Raw genomic sequence first — 20,812 nt, forward strand, 5'->3', positions numbered from 1 at the left:
CATGCCATTTATACTCTTACAGTTCCCAGCATTTGTCCCGAGGCCCAGCTGTGAACACTTCCTTACCTGCATATCTAATAGGTGTCTCAACATTTGCATCTCCAGAATGACTCTTGACCTGCCCCACAGTATCTGCCATAGGCTTCCACATCTGAGGATGGCAACTCCGTTCTTCCAATTTCTGAGGCCAAAATTGGGAATCATAATTGACTACTCTTTTTCTCTCAAACCCCCATCCAATCAGCAAATTCAGTTGGCTTTACTTTCAAAAGATACAACCTGAATGTGACCACTTCTTGTCACTTCCACTCTGCCACTCAGGTCTAACCACCATCTTACATTGCTTGGGTTGTCACCTCCTCCCTGGCCTCCCTGCCTGCCCTAGATTCCAAACACAAATCTAGCGAGAAGAGCCTATGAAAATGTGAGCCACCCTCTGCTCCAAGCCCTCCAGTGGCCAGGAAATGGCAGACTTTTACAGTGGCCGAAAGCTCTATGTGATTGCCTACTCCATGACCTCATTGGCCTCTTTTCTTGATTTTCTCACCCTTGTTCCCTCGCTGGAGTCCCACAGCCTTCCCTGGTGTGCCTGCAGTATGCCATCCTGCTGCTACCTTAGGGCTTTTCTGCTCTCTGTCCCTTTGGGGAAAGGCTCAGCCCTTAAGGATCCCGTGCTTTCCTCTCTTCTTTCCGTCAGCTCTGCACTCAGCTGTCACCTTGGTTGCGAATTCTTCCCTGGTCACCCTGTTTAAAGTTGCCACGCTTCTCCCGCACTTCGTAGTTTTTTTTTTCTTCTTATTTTTCTTTCTAGCACTTACCACCCTGTAACATGCCGTATATTTTACTTGTCATTTGTGTTTGTATCACCCCACTGGAGGGTGAGTTCTAGAGAGCGGGATTTCTTTGCCAGCGTTCGCTGGATTTGCCCACTGCTTAGAACTATTTCTGGCGCATAGTAGGTACACAGCAAGTATTCCTTGAATGACTATAGAGAAGAAGCTTTCACAAAACAGAAAAGCGTAATTAATTGCCCACTTCAGCTTCCTAAACTGTAGGCTTCATTTGAAATTTCAAGTTCTTATTTTATCCAAAAGAGAACAAAGCTGAATTAAACATTGCTTCAAACGATATCTTTGAATCGTTTCCAAGAAGGATGTATAGATGAAATTATAATTTAGGTTGCTATGGATACATTTATACATATAAAATATTTATGACAAATATAGTATTTGTATTATATACAAGAAAATTACTATGGATTTGCAAATCGATTCATATAAAATTTACTTTCTTATGGGACATTAAATATATTACAGTAGCTTTGAATTTTCTGAATTATATTTACTTAAAAATGTCACTGGCAATACCTTTGAGGGTTACTTTTTTTGGATAAAACTTGTGGCAATAATTCCTCCTTTGACTTCTTCAGCAATATGTTAAAACTGGCACGGAACCTTTGAATAGCTTTTGAATTTTTATCTCGTTTGAAATTAACCAGTTACTGATGTAATTAATACCATATCGTATAAATTTTGAATTCTGCATGATTTCTACTTCAAAATGATGCCTGCTGCCTTCATTCTACTTTATGTTTAACACAAGTATTTGGAAAACCTGAGTAGTGGTTATCTGGCTTAGTGGAACTATAATTTACTCCAGGTAAAAAGGAGGATTCATTTCTTTGTCTTGGAAGTCTTTAAAAATATACTGATACATTTCCATCCCAAATTAGCACGTCTGTTAGAGGGACAATAATTTTATCTTTGCTAACTGAAGATCTTACATGGCCTCATGCCTAAGATTATTTACTACACATTGTATCAAATAAAAAAAGTATGATATGCCACTAAAAGGCTTTTTTAAATAGGAGAGATCTAATCAATCACATACGCGAACGTGCTGTTCATACTACAAAACCTCTAGATCCTCTTTACCTTTGCAAGAGGGGTGGGTAGTTTTGGCTTTCCTTATGTTTTTATTTGTTATTTGTGAAGTATATAATAAAAGAAAATCTAAGAAATTGAGGATTATGGTTAACTGAAGTGTAATAGACTGTTTCACGGTATATTTGACTTCAAAAGCTTCCAGCAAAGAAAAATCCTGGAAAAAAACTTTCTGGTTTGGTCATTTTTATTATAAAAGGCTTTCTATTTTCCAGCAAAGAACATTTCTTTTATGGTTAAGAGTTTCAATATTTATGTAATTAGCAACTCACAGCAGTGCCTTGTTTCATTCTTGATTCTAATCCTGGAATGATAACATACCAGCAAAGCAGCAGCCGTAGCATCCACAGAGCCTACTTCTCTGCCTTTTTTCTGTCTCCCTGTAGTGAGAAGTCCACTCTTTTCTCTGATCCCAGTGTAGTAATGTAAATTTGGGCATGCAGAAAGTCAATGTGCCTTAGCATCCTTGGGATTCATTTTCTTTGCATTTCCGAAATTACTCACCTTGTAGCAGTTGTCAGATCCCTTAATTAGTAACTAGTTTTCTTCAAATTATGGTATCACATAGACTGTCTGTGGTCTGGCTGGTAAGAGACTGTTACCAGCTGCTCAGCTTTAGTCAGGCAATAAGGTATTTGTTACACTTCAAATAATCATGTGATTTAGTGAAAGGCCATTTGAGCTCTAAAGCCTCGCAGTGGAAAGTTTCTGAGACCTCTGCCCTCCCTCTCACACCCCAGAGAATCCCTAGTCTCCTGCCTTCCTCTCATGCTATCTGCATGATTGCTGTTGGCCTGCTCGGCCAGGAAGATGGTCCGACACACACCCCTGTTCACTGCCCAGGGTCTCAGGATCCCTGTTCTAGGCAGAGTCCCAAGCAGTGTTGTACCTGCCAGGAAGCCCTTTGGGCTCTTCTGCACCCTTGGGGACCAGTGTCCCTACAGTAATCTGTACTCATGTTTATTCGCACACTTCTCTCTAGAATTTAAGTCACGAGCTGTGTGTCTCCCTTTCTGCACTCAGAGAGTATCAGAGGAGGCCTGGTGTCCTAGTTATATTTCATTTTTCAACTGTCATTTGTTGAACTCCAGACACTGCTAACTGCTTTGCATGCATCGTCTCACTTCTTCTTCCCAGTGTTTATAAGGTGCAACTGAACCAAGCCATATAGTTGGCACTGTGATAAGTGAGGGAATAGATACATTGATCATTGAATGGAGCTAGAGAAAACTGTTAAGTAAGTTGAGTACTAATTTAGTGGAAAGAGAAACCTTCAAACTAACTTACAGATTGTTCACTTATTGTACAAAACTATTATTTATTTATTTGTGTCTCATGGAACCCAGTAATAGCTAACATAATAATGATAGCAGTTATTCTTAGAGTGCTTCACTCTGTGGCAGGCACTGCTCTAAGGGCTTTATATGTATCATCCCATTCAGTCCTTTCACTAATTCAATGGAGCCAGTACTATTAATGTCCTCATATTACAGATGCAGAAATTGAGGCATAGAGAAATTAAGTAATTACTTCCAAGTTCATGCAGCTAAGTGGTGGGACCAGAGTTTGAACTCAAGCTGTCTGACATGAGGACCTGGAACCAGCCTGGGTTTCCAGCAAGATAGGACAGTGCCCATCTTGGGCTGGGTGGAAACATGGCACTGAAGACATGGGCTCTTCGTTCTGGAGAAAATATTAGGGACCTGGTCAGAGCTCACTTACTTTTAGTAATAAATATTCAATTCAACGAATATTTATTAAGCTCTTACTGTACAACAATGAACAAAGATCCTAATCTTCATGGAGCTTACGTTCTAGGAAGGGAAGAGAGAAAATTCACATCTATCTACATGACTAAATTGCATTGCTATGTTAGAAGGTTATTTATGTGCTAAGATAAAAAGAAAATGTAGAACAGAGGAAGAAGGTTAAGATGGTTATGAAAGAAGTTTTAAGGAGATGATCAGGGAAGACCTCATGGTTCATATTGGAGAATTGTTGATCACATTTCTGTTGTTTGACCTGACTTCTTTGTTGATCTCTTAAGAGATGCAGGCTGAGATCTTGACTCACTCAAAACTTGTAGGGAACTGCTTAATATTTCTGCCTATTTAACCCTGGAAGCGTTGGGTTGTTTGGTCTGCAGAGTCAGGGGTGAGTCAGCCCATGGGTTCTGCTTTATTGGCTGGGTAGCACTCCCTTACTGGAGGGCAGTTCTGAATGTGTGCCCCATGGGTGCTGAGTTATGGGCTGGGTGGGGTGTCTAGAGGAGTGGGAAGTGAGGGTCAGACACCGAGGACATTGCGGAGCTGAGAGAGGAAGTTCAGGATGGATAGAAAGATGTAGCTGAGATTCTTCTAGAGAGACCCTTGCCTGCCTAGGTGAAGATAGGGATGGATTGTCCAAAGAGGGCAGATGACCCTAGATCCTACCTCTACCCAAGGACTATCTTCACCAAGGCAGTGGTCCCAGGAAGAGTAGCAAGAGGGTGGAGATAACAGAGCAGCCCCCTCAGTACTGGGAAAACAGCAGGTTCCATGCACTTTTGTGGTGGGCCAGGGCTTTAGATGAGTGAATGACAGATTCACCTTTTACCCAGTTATTGAGACATCATGAGGAGTGTTAAGATTCTGAAAGTAAATTTCCACGATAACATGTTTATGGTGTCATTTGGTCTTCCTCTGTGGAACTGGTAATGATTTTGACTTTCAAGATGAGACCTTCTCTTCTGACCATAAAACAAGATGTTGCAAACGAGGTTCCCAGCTGTCCTGGTCTGTCAGCATGGCTGCTCGATGGCTCTGGTGGCTGATAATTCAGGATGTTGTTGCTGGAGAGTGGGGAACTCATCCAGATCCTCCTGAGACACCACTTTCCTTTTTCATGCAAAAACAACACCGTGCTTCCAATCGTGCTGACTGCACACCAGATTCCATTGACTGTTTTTCTACCCTACCCTGCTTATTTTTATTCATCTGGCTACTTTATTTTAGGGATTTGCAAAGCTTGTCTTGGCAGTGGTGACTCTTATTGTTTTATTTCTGGCTGCTCGGCTTTCATGTGAATGCTTCCATTAAGAGGCGGACGTGGGGAGGACGTGGTTCTGGGGTTCCGGTTTGCTGCCTAGGTATGTTTGCACAGATAGAGCTGTGGTGGCCCAACTCCACTCTGCAGAGCCAGACCTAGGCTGGGATTCCAGCAGGAAAGGACAATGCCCATTGTGGGTTGGATGGAGGATACGTGGCACTAAAGACATGTGCTCTTCTTTCTGGAGAAAATTTTAGGAACCTGGCCAGAGGTCACTTACTTTTAGTACAGAGCTATAGAAACTTTTTAATGCCTGGTGACCAGGCACCTGAAATGGGTCAGTCATTTTTTTTTCTTCTACAAGCTATACCCATATGAACAACTGATGTTGCCTGTATGCAGTTCTATGAGGCAGAATCAGTAGATTCAAGACAGGACTTTGGTGTCATACAAACCTGGATTAGTTCTTGGCTCTGCCACTTACTAACTCAGTGTCCTTGGACAAGTTACTTAACCTCTGTAGTCTTTAGTGCCTGCACGTGATTGGGAATTGTAACAGCACCTGCTTCACTAGGTTGTGATGAGGATTACGTGAGGAAAAAAACCCCACAAATTTTCTGTGATCATGGACAACTCAAAATATGCAAAACTCCATTCCAGGTCAGATTCTTGTTGCTCTGATTGTATCAGAAACTAGCTGAGGAGTTCAGAGTAAGAATCTAACCTAGCAATGCTTAATTCTGGATTGAGTAAGATTTTATTTCCCAAATTAGGTTATTTCTCAGGTACTAGCCTGGTATCCAAATCGGACCCTTTCTGGGAACTACCTCTGCTCTTAGGACAGCAGCATCTGTGGAGGATTGGTTTAGGTAGAGAAAGCAGAAATAGGTTGTGTCATCTGCTCACCTGGCTTTCCCATAGCACAGTGGGAATCAACTGGACATCTCAAGAATCCTGATGTCCAAGTCACGCTCTAAAGTTTCTGACTATGAACCCCAGGCTTTAGGATGTTAAAAAAAATTCTCCAAGTGATTGCAGTGTGCCAACAAGATTGAGAAACAATATACAAATAGCTCATAAGCCGATTCACTAACACCTCTATACAAGCATATTTATAATAGAATTAGAGCAATAAATAACAAAGAAATACACAAATTCTTTATCTGCATGTATCTCTAGCTTTTAAAAGCTTACTTATCTTTCTGTCACTCAGACCCTACTGTACCTTTTCACAGCCCCTTGCCCATTTGCTCCCTCTTATTTGGTTGCCGTTCAAGACAAAAATACTAGTTGCCTTTTTAACATTTTCCTGTTATCTATGAGCTCTTATTCTTTCTGTCTTTCCTGAGTGGGAGAACCTTCATTACTCACAACTTGATGTATCTGTCATTGTTAGTGGTGCTTCTGGCATGGCTCTGACCTTTCAAAGGCAGAGTTAGGAATGCTCATATCTCTCTGTGAACCATGAACGGACTGCCCTCTCATGTCTTTAATTCAATTAAGTCCTAGATTCATTCCTTCCTTTCTCTCTTTTTCTCTCCCTTTTAAAGAGGGACCAGACGCTGTTTTATTTCTTGGTTATCAGGACAGAAAAATTTTGAACATGTACGTATATCTTTCGCTCCCACTGTTTGTAAAGGGATTATCTGTTCTGGATTATCAGAATCAAAACATCTTGATCCACACTCACTTCCCCTTCCCTTCTAGGTGTCTTCCCCATGGTGTGCTCTCAAAGACACAAGATGATTTCCACATCAGCCTAAGCAAAGCATCAAAAAGCAAACATGCCCATTGTTTTTGCACCCTCTTCCTCTCTTCCGTTAACAAAGTTGAAGATTACATGATACTCAGAGAAAAAGCAAGTCATATATTTGGAAACCTATTAATCAAAATAGAGTGTTTATGTAAGGTTAATATAATCAGCAATTCGAGCCAAGCTTCATGTTGTTACTTCTAGAATTAAGCCCATCAGCTGACCTATTTTTTTCAGTACTTTCCTTTTTTATCCATGATTTTCATCACTTTCTTACCTTCTGGGCTTATACGAAGACCATGTCGACTTTATTTTGGTTGAATTTTGGACACATAAAAGTGCAGTGAAGATTTCATTGCTGTATATTCCTGATAATAAAGCTGTTCTTGCTTGGCCTTATTCCATGGAGAAAGAGTGGTCTTGTGTGGGGAGCTTTATCCATCGTTAGCGTTGGGCACAAAAGTGACAGAAGCTTTCAGAGCCTTAGTTTTGTCATCTTTAGGTTGGTGGGGCTACTGCTGCTACATGCAGTGGTTTAAATGAGGTGCCAGATGTGAAGCTCCAGTGTCAGGCATGCTTGAATTGGTCAATGCGTGGTAAACTTTGCCAGCTGTCATTCATCTACCTTCTCCCAAACGCCTAGCTCTTTATGTGCACCATTTTTAAAGCACAATTAGGGCATCCTGCCTTATGTTTCATTCTGGTTTTGCCTCATCTTACTTTTCAAAATTTAAACTCCTTGAAAGTAGGCCTGAAGTAGTTTTCCATTTCCGTAGATATCCCATCCTTAGTGTATGTTGAGGATGCATACATAATTCAGCAGGGAGTGAACTAAACTAAACAACAAAAAAAAGGAAAGCTTTTGTTTTTCTGTTTTGCAGTTTTGTTTTAACTTGGGTGATGCCGATCTGGGCAACTGTTTTTGTACAGCCAGTGAAAGTGTCTAAGCTGTGTGTAGATTTTGTAATATAGTTTCGTCCTTGTTAATGTAGAAATTGTAACACAAACCCAAGACAACAGGGGACCCATTGCATAGGTGAATTCTCACTAACTCAGTGGACAGGGTGGTCTGCCTGTTTGTCCCCCAATGTAGGCCTGGGCATGGCAGAAGCCCATTGTTACCTTATAACTTTATGAATGTATAATGTGTAGCCTGGCTCCTTTCAGAAAGGAATCCTAAAAAAGTACATCTAGAATAGCATAATTAAAAATAAGAATTAAAAGAGATCAGACACAACTTAAAATAATGGGAAAATGAAGGCTTTACTGGGTAAACCTCCTTTTCCTTTCAGCTAGCAGGACTAATCTCATTCCTTGAGAGGCTCTGACCAGCCCTTAGCACAGCTGCTTCTGGGATGCAGTCACACAGCCAGGGAAGAAATTACTTGGAAGGAAAAATGCCAGAGTTTTCCCTCAAACCTGGAGATTATGGAGGAAAAGATAAGAAGGGGGGAGAGCAAATATAATCTGTATTGTAAATAGTAATGAAAATACCAGACTGATACACTAATTAGTGCAATATTCTAGCATGTTTTTAGCAAATTGTTATTAATGATGCCATTAGTAAGTTTAGCCCAGAATTGAATATTAGCTGAATTTGTAAGTCATTTTGTAATTTATTTGTCTTACCATTACATTTTTCCCAACTTTGAAAACAGAACACTTTTAAAATTCAGATTATATGATGGAATATATATTCTACAGTGAAATGTCAAATTCATTAAAATAATGTGCCAATATTTAATTATAGTATTGGTGGGTTTATATTTTATAACTTCTTGTGATATTTAACTGCTGCTATTAATTATGATGATGAAACAAAATTTCTTGGATTTTGAATATTTTTGATTTAATATATTTGACTTCAGAATAAATTTGACTTATTCACATAAATCTTAGCTTTGAAAAGAATGTTAGAACTCATCTAGTTGTATATACTTTAATGTTACCTATTCAGAAACAGAGGTCTAGAAAATTGAGTAACTTTCTCAAACATCTCAGGTGGTCATAGATTTAGAACTAGTCTTCTGCTCTCAGGTTAGAGTGGTTTCTATTATTAATTTTATGTCCCATTGTCCTTTAAAAGGTTCGTAGCTATGTGACAGTATTGCTACAAAAATACTATTTTCTTCTTGCTTAAAGAAACATTGGTGATGCTGAAATCACAGAAACCCTCTCATTACCTAAAATAGTTCTTGAAATATTCTACGCACATGTATTCTGTATCTTTTTCATTCAATTAGATAGTATAGTTCTAGCAATTCTCAGGAAAGGTTAAGTTTGGAATGTAAACTGGACCCTCAGTGGAACTTTCTTTGAGTTGAACCTGAAGGAAACCACACATATAAGTTTTCAGGGCAAACTTCCAGCACTGTAGCACATCAAGATCACTATGTCTAGTAAAGTGTTTCAGAAAGAAAGAACACAGGAGACTTCTGGAATTCTCTTCTATTTAGATTCTAAACATTCGTGAAAGGAGTGTTGCTTTAATATTTTCCTTAATTTAATATGAGGAACTTCACAGTTTGCTCTTGCCTCTTAATTCTTTTTAAGTGAAATGAAATTCTTTGTGTAGAGAAAGAGTAAGAATGCTGATGGGAGAATGAGACAGAGATGTGTATACACACATACACACAATTACATATGTTATCATAATATGTATATATTGTGTATCACAATGAAATAAGCAATGCATTGATATCTCTAAAGGCACAGAAGTATCTACAGTGAGTCTTCCTCCCATTCACTCCTGTCCTCCTAGCCAGAGATCCTCTCTCCAGAAACAACCAGTTTAAACAGTTTCTTGTGTAGCTTTCCAGACACAATCTACTTATATTTAAATAATTATGTAAATATTCATTAAAACCCACAAATACTATATGCACTGTCCTACAACTGTTTTTGTTTTTAAACATTTATAATCTATTTTGAAGTTTGTTTTGTATCAGCACATATAGAGCTGCTTCATTTATTTTTATGGCTGCATAGTATTAGTATTCCATTATGGAATATAATGTTTAATATTACATTCAATCACACAAAATAGAATTAATATTACATTAATATTGATTGATTTAATTTTAGCATATTTATGATGTTTGTTAATGGTATATTAATACTTAACCAGTCCTCTATTTTATTTGCTTTCCATCTTTTGCTATTTGAAACCATACTGACCAGGCACAGTGGCTCATGCCTGTAATCCCAGCACTTTGGGAGGCCGAGGTGGGCAGCTCACCTGAGGTCCGGGGTTTAAGACCAGCCTGGCCAACATGGTGAAACCCCATCTGTACTAAAAATACAAAAATTAGCTGGACGTGGTGGTGCATGCCTGTAGTCCCAGCTACTGAGGAGGCTGAGGCAGGAGAATTGCTTGAATCCAGGAGATGGAGGTTGCAGTGAGCTGAGATCACACCACTGCACTCCAGCCTGGGTGACAGAGTGAGACTCCAACTCAAAAAAAAAAAAAAAGAAACCATGCTAAAAGTATGTCATTTGCATATGTATAAGAATATCTGTAGATGAGAAAGACTGCTAGGTTAAAGTGTATGTGCATTTGTAATATTTACAGATATTACCAAAAAATGTCCTTCATTTACATCACCATGGCCTCAGCATTACAATGTGTTTATCAGATTTTTTTATATTCACAATTCTAATAGATGAAAAATACTATCCCATTTAGTTGTAATTTGTGTTACTCTAATTTGAGTGTGGTTGATCCTTTTTTTCATATGATTAAGAGCCATTCGTATATCATTTTCTGTGAGCCATCTGTTCATATCTATTTTTCTTTTCTTGTTTATGATTTGTCTTATTTCTGTCAACTGTAGAAGCTCTTTCTGTGTATAAAAATGTGCCTATTAGGTTTAGGAATTGTAGAACTTTCCATCCTCCCCCATTCCTTGATTGTCATATATGTTTATGGTGAAGTTTTTGTTTTAAAATGCCATACTTTTTTGTGTGTGTTGAATTTGGCACTCTGGCTTTATACTATTCATACAAAGCCTTCCCCATTCTGAGATCATAAACACAACCCATGCTGTCCTGGTGCTATTACAGCTTCCCTTTTCACAGTAGATCTCTGATTCAACTAGACTTTATTGAGATAAAAGGTGCGAGATAGGTAGTCGTCTTTTTTTTTTTCGTTGTAAATGGCTATCTAGTTTTCTCGAACTACTGGCCTTGTGTCTTTTCCCTGTTGATTTGAAATGCCACCTTTATTGCACACTTCAGTGGTTCCCAACCTTTTTGGCACCAGGGACTGGTTTTGTGGAAGACAGCTTTTCCCCAGACCGGGGTGGGGGATGGTTTCAGGATGACTGAAGCGCATTACTTTATTGTACACTTTATTTCTATTATTACTACATTGTAATATATAATGAAATAATTATATAACTCACCATAATACAGAATCAATGGCAGCCCTGACCTTGTTTTCCTGCTCTAGAAGGTCCCATCTGAGGGGGATGGGAGACAGTGACAGATCATCAGACATTAGATTCTAACAAGGAGCACGCAACCTAGGTCTCTTGCATGCACAGTTCACAATAGGGTTCATGCTCCTATGAGAATTCAATGCCCCAGCTGATCTGACAGGAGGCGGAGCTCAGGCAGTAATGTGAGCAGTGGGGAGTGGCTGTAAATACAGATGAAGTTTCACTTGCCAGCCTGACACTCACCTCCTGCTGTGCAGACCTGTACCAGTCTGGTCCGTGGCCTTGATTTCCATATGTATGTCTCTTGACCCATTTCCCATCTTAGTAATTCATGCCATTGACCTTCCCATCTATCCACCACACTGCTCTATGATGTGTTTTTAATATCCAGGCGAGCTCATCCTCTCAGGGCTGTTCTTTGTTGAGAAATACTTTACTGTTTTCACATTATTTAACCATGAGATCTTTAGAATCAACTTGTGCAATAACCCCAACAGTTTTTTTTTAAATTCTGGAAGTATTTTTTTGTTTAAATTGGAAGTGCCTTAAATTATATAGATATAATTGAGATAATTGTCATCACCTTTTAAAGTTTTGCCTTAGTAGCATTTTAAAGTTTTCTTCATATAAATTTTGCATATTCCTTAAGATTTGCTGGGGATTTTGCCCTTTTGCTATTATCATAAATTATATCTCTTCTTTTGTGTCATTTTGCTGGTGTGTGTAAAATATATAAAATATCCCTTAATAAGGTTGTTTAAAAATTAATACCAAATGCCTTTTACATATCCTTGAAGATGATCATATATCATTTCACTTTGGTCTATTTATAAGGTGAATTGTTTTGATAGTATAAGACCCTCGTGTTCTCTATGAACCCATAAAAAAGGACGATTTTATGTTCTTTGCAGGGACATGGATGAAGCTGGAAACCATCATTCTCAAAATTATTCCTTGAAAGTTTGTTAGAATTCTCCCTCTGAAGCTATCTCATCCTGATTTTGCTTATTTGTATATTTATTTATTGGAGGGAAGGTGGCTCTTTAACATCTATTTCATCTGTGATATTGACATATTTACATTTTCTGTGTTTTCTTTGGCTAAGGTGTGGTTCCTTAAGTATATGTTACATATTATTTACTGAAAATCTTCAGTTACTGTTTGAGTCTCTTCTGATACAGGGTGAGGTTATCTCTTATTGTTGAGTTGTTTTCAAAAGTAGTGGTTCTTTCCTTATAGTCTATGTTTTATGGAATTTGACAATCATGTCTCCCATTCATTTAGATATTAAGATATTAAGGACTATTGCATAATCTTATCATCAGGATGGTAATACTGTAGGCCGTACTGTATGATTACGCTGCTCTGGGGACTGTGATTGCTTTCTTTGGTACCTTTGCCCAGTGGTGTCCAGTTTTACTGCTGATTGTGCTTCATAGTGTCAGTTCTTAACAGATACAGTTTATCTCAGTCTTATATATTATAGGCTCTCAGTAATTCTAGTGAGTAAAGTACTTGGTTATTGTCTGTTATGGGTTCATTTGTAAAGGATGTAAAAGACATGTTCCTACAAAAATTAGCCAGGCATGGTGGTGCATGCCTGTAGTAGACCCAGCTACTCGAGAGGCTGAGGTAGAAGGAACACCTGAGCCTGGGAGGTTGAGATTGCAGTGAGCTGAAATCGTGCCACTGCAGTCTGGTATAGGCAACCAAGTGAGATCCTGTCTCAAAAAAAAAAAAAAAATTGAATTAATAATTTTGGTAAATATATATGTATTCAGATACGTTAAAGGATAGCATTTTGCATACTTGTCTGGTAGAATGAGTTGGAAATAATTTTTAGTTACAGTAAAAAGTTCTTTAGAGAGCTAAAAAGTTTTAGTGGTATTTTTGCTTTTCCAAATACCACATGTCCCAGAATTTGGCAAGGAAATAGAAAAAGGAAATAGAAATCACAGTGCTGTAGTAACAGAGGTGCAAAAAAAAAATGATAATGTTGGTCAAAATGTATAATGTTAAGAAAAACAGTGTTTGTGGTTAATAAAAGTGTATTGATTTTGTTCAAATTTTGTTGAGAAAATATTCTCTCCTTTTCTTATAGACTTATCTAAAAACAGACTGGTTGAAGTTCCAATGGAATTGTGCCATTTTGTATCACTGGAAATTCTTAATCTGTATCACAACTGTATCAGAGTCATTCCTGAGGCCATCGTTAATCTGCAGATGCTGACTTACCTGAACTTGAGGTAGGTTAAACATAAAAGTTGTAATCAAATTCAATGAAAGAAATAAAAAACTTATGCTTTCATTTCTATCCATTTTTTCCCCTTTTTGCAATTCTTGATTTTTCTTTGATGTAGATCACACACAGATGTTTTAAGTAATAACTTTTCTAATAAATTTGTAATGTTGTTAATACTGTCCTTGGTGCTAGACTTCCCTGAATGTGAATAAGACAAGGTTTTTTTTTTTTAAAATGATTTATATTATATCATTTGTTCTCTTTGTCTAATTGGCATTTGTAAGGTTGTAGTTATGTTGTCTTCAAGTATTCATGTAGATTTTGGAGGAGGAAGTATAAAGGAAGTGAAAAAGAGTTTGGTTGTCAGGACAAACAAGGAGCAAAAAAAAAAAACGAGAAAGCCTGGGTGATCTTTGGCAATTATTGGTAACATTGGGCTTTGCTACCTAGTACTAATTGAGCCCATTCACTTTAAGCCTTCTTAAGAAAGTTGAGGAGCACTGAACAACTCTAGCCAGATACAAAGTTTGCTATCTATCTTTACATCCCGCTAACTTAGGTCAGTGTTTGCTGAGCATGGTTTAGTAATGTGCATTGATTGATTATGCACAACATAATATCATATATTAATGCCCCTGAGTAGCTCTGATATTAAGAAAATCAGTTATTTTAAGGCCTTGGTTTTAGACTTTGCAGCTAGGTTCTCTGGTCAAATTCTAAATCCTTTCCCCATATCTGGGATGTCAGGAGAGAAAGGGAAACTGTTTCATCAAATATATCTTTACGGTGAATACAAGATCCCCAATTGCAAGCCTGAATGTAGCCTTTACTCATGTCATTGCATCATGTTAGTGTGCAAAGGGGAGCAAGACTTGTGTTGAATAACAGATATACCCAACATCAAAGTTCAGAAAGTTCAATGAACCAGGTATAATGTCAGTGGTTTTTTAGTTTTGATTTTAGTTTTGATTTAGTTGGCTACTGAAAATTACTGGTTTTGTCTTGTTTTCCTTGCAGTCAAAAATGAGTTTCTGGCCGGGTGTGGTGGCTCAGGCCTGTAATCCCAGCACTTTGGAGGCCGAGGCGGATGGATCGCCTGTCAGGAGTTCGAGACCAGCCTGGCCAACACGGTGGAACCCCCGTCTCTACTAAAAATACAGAATTAGCTGGGCGTGGTGGCGCATGCCTATAATCCCAGCTACTCACGAAGCTGAGGCAGGAGAATCGCTTGAACCCGGGAGGCAGAGGTTGCGGTGAGCCGAGATAGCGCCATTGCACTCCAGCCTGGGTGACAAAAGCGAAACTCCATGTCAAAAAAAAAAAAAAAGAGTTTAAGTTGCATTTCTGTAGAAGTGCTTTTTTTTTTTTTTTTGATATGCAGTCTCACTCTGTCACCCAGGCTGGAGTGCAGTGGCGCCATCTCAGCTCACTGCAAGCTCCGCCTCCCGGGTTCACACCATTCTCCTGCCTCAGCCTCCCAAGTAGCTGGGACTACAGGCGCCGGCCACCAGGCCTGCTAATGTTTGTTTTGTTTTTTTTGTTTTGTTTTTTGTTTTTTTTTTGAGACGGAGTCTTGCTCTGTTGCCCAGGCTGGAGTGCAGTGGCGCGATCTCGGCTTACTGCAAGCTCCGCCTCCCGGGTTCACGCCGTTCTACTGCCTCAGCCTACTGAGTAGCTGAGACTACAGGCGCCCGCCACCACGCCCGGCTAATTTTTTGTATTTTTAGTAGAGGCGGGGTTTCACCATGTTAGCCAGGATGGTCTCGATCTCCTGACCTCGTGGTCCACCCGCCTCGGCCTCCCAAAGTGTTGGGATTACAGGCGTGAGCCACTGCGTCCGGCCAAGTGTATTTGGTTTTTTTTTGTTTTTTTATTGTCAGGGTTGAAAAAAATCCTAGCAGGTTTTTAAGTAGCCTTAACTTCTTTTTGGTAAATAAGGTGTAGGTTACTGTTAGGATCGTCTGGAGGCTCATATATCTAATCTTCACTTTTGCAGATTTCTAACTTATCTGACCATTTTGAATTTTCTTACTGTTTCTGCCATAGTGGGGTGTTAATAACCTTGGAATTTCCTGGTGCAGCAAGCATAAGTGTCTATAGAATTTGGGTCAGTATCTCCTAAGACATCTGTACTCAAATTCCAACATATACAGGGGAAAGCATGTGTAGTTGGTCTGTTTACTTAGCTACTCCTGTCCTGCTGGGACATTTTCACTGCTGGTAGTCCTGGATGCAGTCAGTCTATATATTTAACTTTGCATTGTTGTATTTAGTCCGTGTTCATTGAGAAGCTTTTGGGTATAGATAACATTTTACTTTTACAATGATAGGGATTTTAAAATGCTAATCACACTAAATAATGTCATCTTAAAATGTATATTATATTTTTAGAACATTAGTAAAATGGTTTTGGTGTGATGGTTTCCATGTCACACCTAGTTGAGAATAGATTATTGCTGTCTTCAGATGGATAGGAAGAATATATTGCAGTATGGATCTGAGGATGTTTTAAGGCAAAGACTGAGAATTCATTGAAACGGATCATGGCTGAAGAGGACCATGTGGTATGTTATAAACAGTTTTGTGATGAATTCCTGGGTAATGGAAAGGAAAAAGAATATAGGAAGAGGCTGTTAAGCATCTAACTCTTCAAATATGGTTTACAGTCTGTAATTTTTAGCTTCCTGGTTGCATCTGTTTTCTCCCACTTACATGGGTCATTCTGTTTTTGTTCTGTTTTTCTTTGCCCACTTCTCCTACTTTTAATATTACCATGTTTGAGACCTATTCTCCCATACTGAATCATGTGCTCTTTGAAGGAATTTGACAAATAGAGAAAATTTGAGGAAAAGCTTATCTCACAGAGGTATTGTATAAAGATAGCTATCCTCTAAAGTTGTTGAAAGCCAGATACTATATATACATATATAATTATTTTCAAAACCTCCTATAAAATTTTTTACATGAGTATAAATGTATAACATAAAATAGATGGCTGGGCGTGGTGGCTCACGCCTGTAATCCCAGCACTTTGGGAGGCCGAGGCAGGCAGATCCCTTGAGCCCAGGAGTTCGTGACCAGCCTGGGCAACATGTTGAAACCCTGTCTCTACTGAAAAAAAAAAATACAAAAAGTAGCCGGGCGTGGTGGCGTGCACCTGTAGGCCCAGCTACTTGGGAGGCTGAGGTGAGAGGGTCTGGGAGGTTGAAGCTGCGGTGAGCCGTGATTGTGCTACTGCATTCCAGCCTGGGCAACAGAACAAGACCCTGTCTCAAAATAAAGAAAGAAAGAAATAAAATAAAATAAAAATATTAATGAGAGTAATCTTTAAAGTAATCAGAAAGCTGGTCCTCTTGTGTTATTCAATTACAAGGCCTTTAATTCCTATTTTATTACTGGGTATAGTTGAAACATGTCTTCTAGGAATTGGACCCTTGAAATTGAGATATTTATCAGATTTGATGTTGAATGCAATATAGCTTTTGCCTAAAAGATGTATTAGTATCTGTGAAACAGTGACTGTCACATTTGTTTACTTCCAAATATGTAATTGTATCTAGAAAATACCAGTGGCATCTAATAAAATTCTTTTGAAGTCTTCTCAGATGTTGAGTAGTATCATCCACATGATAGTGTTGTCTGTGTGAGTTCTTCCTGTCCACAAACTACCACCCCACTCCCAGCCATCCCTAAGCCTGGTAAGCAGGAGGGACTCAGAATATCATGCTGGTGTGTGATGACAACGTGATGTCTCCTCCACAACAACCAGGGTTAGCCATGGTGGCCTTTTCACGTCTTTTCTGCTCCTCCTGGATATTATTAAGTTAGCAAAATAAAATATATATTTTGTTGGGTATGGTGAAGGGTCGTAGTGGACTTCATTGACTTTTGACCTTTGGGGAGAGACTGCCAATCCCCTCACTTGAAAAGGACACAGAGACTTAGGATGCTGCAAACACACCACTTTGTAGAAGAGCTAATCTAGTGTTTTTTCTTCAGTAGTTATAAATGGGATAGTATGCCAAAGAAAAAACTTAGATATCCAAGATAGAAGTATATAATCAATGCAGGACATTATCATTAATTTTGATGTATGGGGAAGTCGGTGTGAATTTCTTAAAATTAAAGAAACTGTAAATTGCTTTTGAGCTCACACTTAAGGTAGATGATATCAAGTATAGTATGATCTGAAAGAGCTTTAACAAATAGGCAAGTATATCTGATTTTATAAACAAGTACCCTAAAATACTTTCTTTTCTGTAGCACTTAGAAATTTTCCTCTTATTTCTATTAATTGAAAAGAAAGACTTGTTAGATCAAATAGTGCCAAGAAGCTGGTTTTCAAATTTTCACAGATTTTGTCTGTCTGTACTTAAAATCAATGTGACCTCACTGTATTTAGATTTTTTTCTTCTCTCAATAAATTTCATGTAGAAATTACTAATTTTGTATATTCCAAAGTAGGAAGATGCCATATGAAGCTACTTTGAATTCATGGGAAACATTCAAAACTGATTACACCCTCTGGGGTATATGGTGTATTTCAGCTGAGTAAACAGCCATAAATATTTGATAGTGATGGTGATAGTGATGGTGATGATAATGATGATGACTATGATGGTGGCGGTGGTGGTGATATGTCACTGCCTAACCAGCTTCTTGGCTGATATGTTGTCTTTAAATGTCAAAAGGCTGCTTGTTGCCAACAACCTCTAGTCCTAAATTAGAGATAAATTTAATTAGCACATGAAAAAAATCCTTACTGTGAAGTGCAGTTAAAAACACTTACATATTTTTCACATTTTCTCACATGACAGAAATGTTATGTTTGTGGAAAATATTAATTTACTGCTGTTTATGTAGCCTGTGTTTGAAGGATTTGGGCTTTTAATCTTTGCCTCTTGGCGTTCACAACAAAAGGTTATGTTAGTTTAGTATATGTGCCACTGTGTCTTTTCCTGTTATAAAGTGTCTTAATCCAAGACATGTGGCCAAGAACAATAAAAATGATTAAGCAAGATTTGTTCCTATAGAGGAACCAACACTTTGAACCTGAGTTACACAGGAAAGCCTCACAAAGTTTAAAATCTATTTTAAGATGCTGGAGAGTTTGTTGTTGATGAGCCTCATGAAGAAAATGTACCGTAGGAAAATAAAATAACCCAGACTAGCAAAACTCTTGGCAATAGTAGGAGTGTTGTGAATCTAAGAATAGGGACCTTGGTTAAAAAGTCTCATTTCAGCGTTAGCGGCTGCCAAGAAATGAAAGTTCTGTATAGTATTTGATCATATTGCTTCCAGAAGTCGTGGTGAGTGCTTTTACTTTTCTAGGGTGAAATACACTCAGCTAGGCCTGGTTTATTCATTAGAAGCCCCAACCTCTCCCAACCTACTAGGAGTGGGTTCTGAAGCATTGCCTGTAAAGAACAGGGCGGTCTCTTGAACAAAATGTTATCACACCATAAAAGGAATCTGTTTTGGCTGCTTTCTCTGCAGCCTGGCATTCTTTTTGGCTGCTGAACAATGTGCAGAAAGAGCCAGCTTCCTGATGGTCCTATAACCCGTATCCCCACATTCCTCTGGGAGTCACACTGAGAAGTCATCTTGGATTGGGACAAGCGTCTTGCATGCTAGGGTTGCCTTAGAAAACACAGACTTTATACTTTTTTTGTTGTGAACTAAAAATTAAATTTACCTACATTTCTTCTTACTTGTAGAAGAAATGTCTTCTCTCCTTGCACTGACAGTTCTAAAGAAAGTCTCAATTGTAGGCTAGTGTTTCTTCTCTCTTAAAAAATGAAAGAATTGATGATGTCTTCCTAAACTGGAAAGGAGGAGGAGTTGTGTTCAATTCGATAAAAATGTGTATCCCACATTCTTTCATGAAGATCTTACCCCATTCAAAGAGAAAATGAGAACACTTTAGTGTGTATATTAATGTATATATTTTCGAGCTGGTCTTTGGTAGCCAGGTTTTGTTTTGTGAAATGACAGATCAGCAGAAAGACACCAAAAACACAGTGAACTGAACTGGAGTTTGAAAGTGAACTGACTTAAAATTTGAAAATATTTTTCACAGGATAGCAGAGTTGGAAGAGGCCATTGGAGTCATCCAGTGCATATGCACGGCCAACCATGTGGAGTTTACGCTTTGCCTTTTCTAGTGCTCACTGGGCATCTATTTTCAAGGTGGAACCCGTAGCCAATGGTCCCTAAAATTATTAATGTGTTTATAAATTATTGTGCCTGTAAAATTATGTCCATTGCCATTGGTAGCTGACAGGCTTTATAAAGTGTGAATGAGTGAATGATTGGCTATTTCTTATCAGATTGAATTCCTTTTAGGATAGTTCATATTTGGCATAACTTCCAAAGAGGATTTTCCCATTATTACATATCACCTGATCATAGCTGTTGTTTTGGATCAGTGTGTATTGAAAAAAAGAACAGACACAAAAGGGATATTATGACTTTGATAACTACAGTAGTGTCAGAATGTGTTGGTTTTGTTTTCAGTTCTGTTTCTGATCTTAATAGAGTTGTTAAGATCTTTGTGCAGCAGGTTAGTGCTCTGGAACTGAGGTAAATACCCACTCCTAATTCAATTGTATATATTTTTTTGTTGTATATATTATTTTGTTTATAATATATATATTGTCAAAGTTTATTCTGCCAGCCCCAAATGAACAAGTTCCAAATTGCATTTATTTGTCTAATGAGACAGATAAAAAGCACTGTGAAACATTGCCATTTCATCAATAATCAACTTACTATATATCCTCTAAGAACACTGCACTTTACTAAGTTCTATAACAAGTGCTGTAGAGAAAAAGAGAGATTTTTTTTTTTTTAAACATACATATATGAAAGGTGTGGATTTTGGGGATCATCACCACCACCACTTTTTTTCTTTCTTTCTTCTTTCATTTTTACTTTTTCTTTTCTTTTCTTTTCTTTTTTTTTTTTTTTTTATTTGAGGCAGGGTCTTGCTCTATTGCTCAGGCTAGAGTGCAGTGGTGTGATCACAGCTTACTGCAGCCTTGACCTCCCTGGGCTCAGGTGACCCTTCCATTTCAGCCTCACTAGTAGCTGGGACTACAGACGTGCGCCACCATGCCCAGCTAATTTTTTTTTTTTTTTTTTTTGGTAGAGATGGAATTTTGCCATGTTGTCCAGGCTGGTTTCGAGCTCCTGGGCTCAAGTGATCTGCCCGCCTTGGCCTCCCAAGGTGTTAGAATTACAGATGTGAGCCACCATGCCTAGCCACCACTACTTCTTAATAGCTAAATAGGATTTAAGATTAACCATCACACCATCAGATCTGAGCCCTTCAACAACCCTTAACTTTGGATAGGAAATAGGAAAGTGGTTTATCCCTAGGCTACACTATTTCATAATTAAGAGAAAT

The 20,812-nt window shown here is 38.5% G+C and overlaps 1 protein-coding gene across 4 annotated transcripts in view; it reads left to right on the forward strand.

The window, feature by feature from the left end:
• The window catches only part of LRCH1 (leucine rich repeats and calponin homology domain containing 1), a 203,888-nt gene that overhangs the window by 87,887 nt on the left and 95,189 nt on the right, over positions 1-20,812 (forward strand). For all 4 annotated transcript variants that reach the window (XM_003811412.7, XM_003811411.6, XM_008963823.6 and 1 more), the window contains exon 2: positions 13,264-13,408. In XM_003811412.7, the coding sequence (XP_003811460.4) occupies positions 13,264-13,408 (145 nt within the window). The remainder of the gene's footprint in view (positions 1-13,263; positions 13,409-20,812) is intronic.

This window comes from Pan paniscus, chromosome 14, assembly GCF_029289425.2.
Source record: "Pan paniscus chromosome 14, NHGRI_mPanPan1-v2.0_pri, whole genome shotgun sequence".
In the NCBI taxonomy this organism is placed as follows: domain Eukaryota; kingdom Metazoa; phylum Chordata; class Mammalia; order Primates; family Hominidae; genus Pan; species Pan paniscus.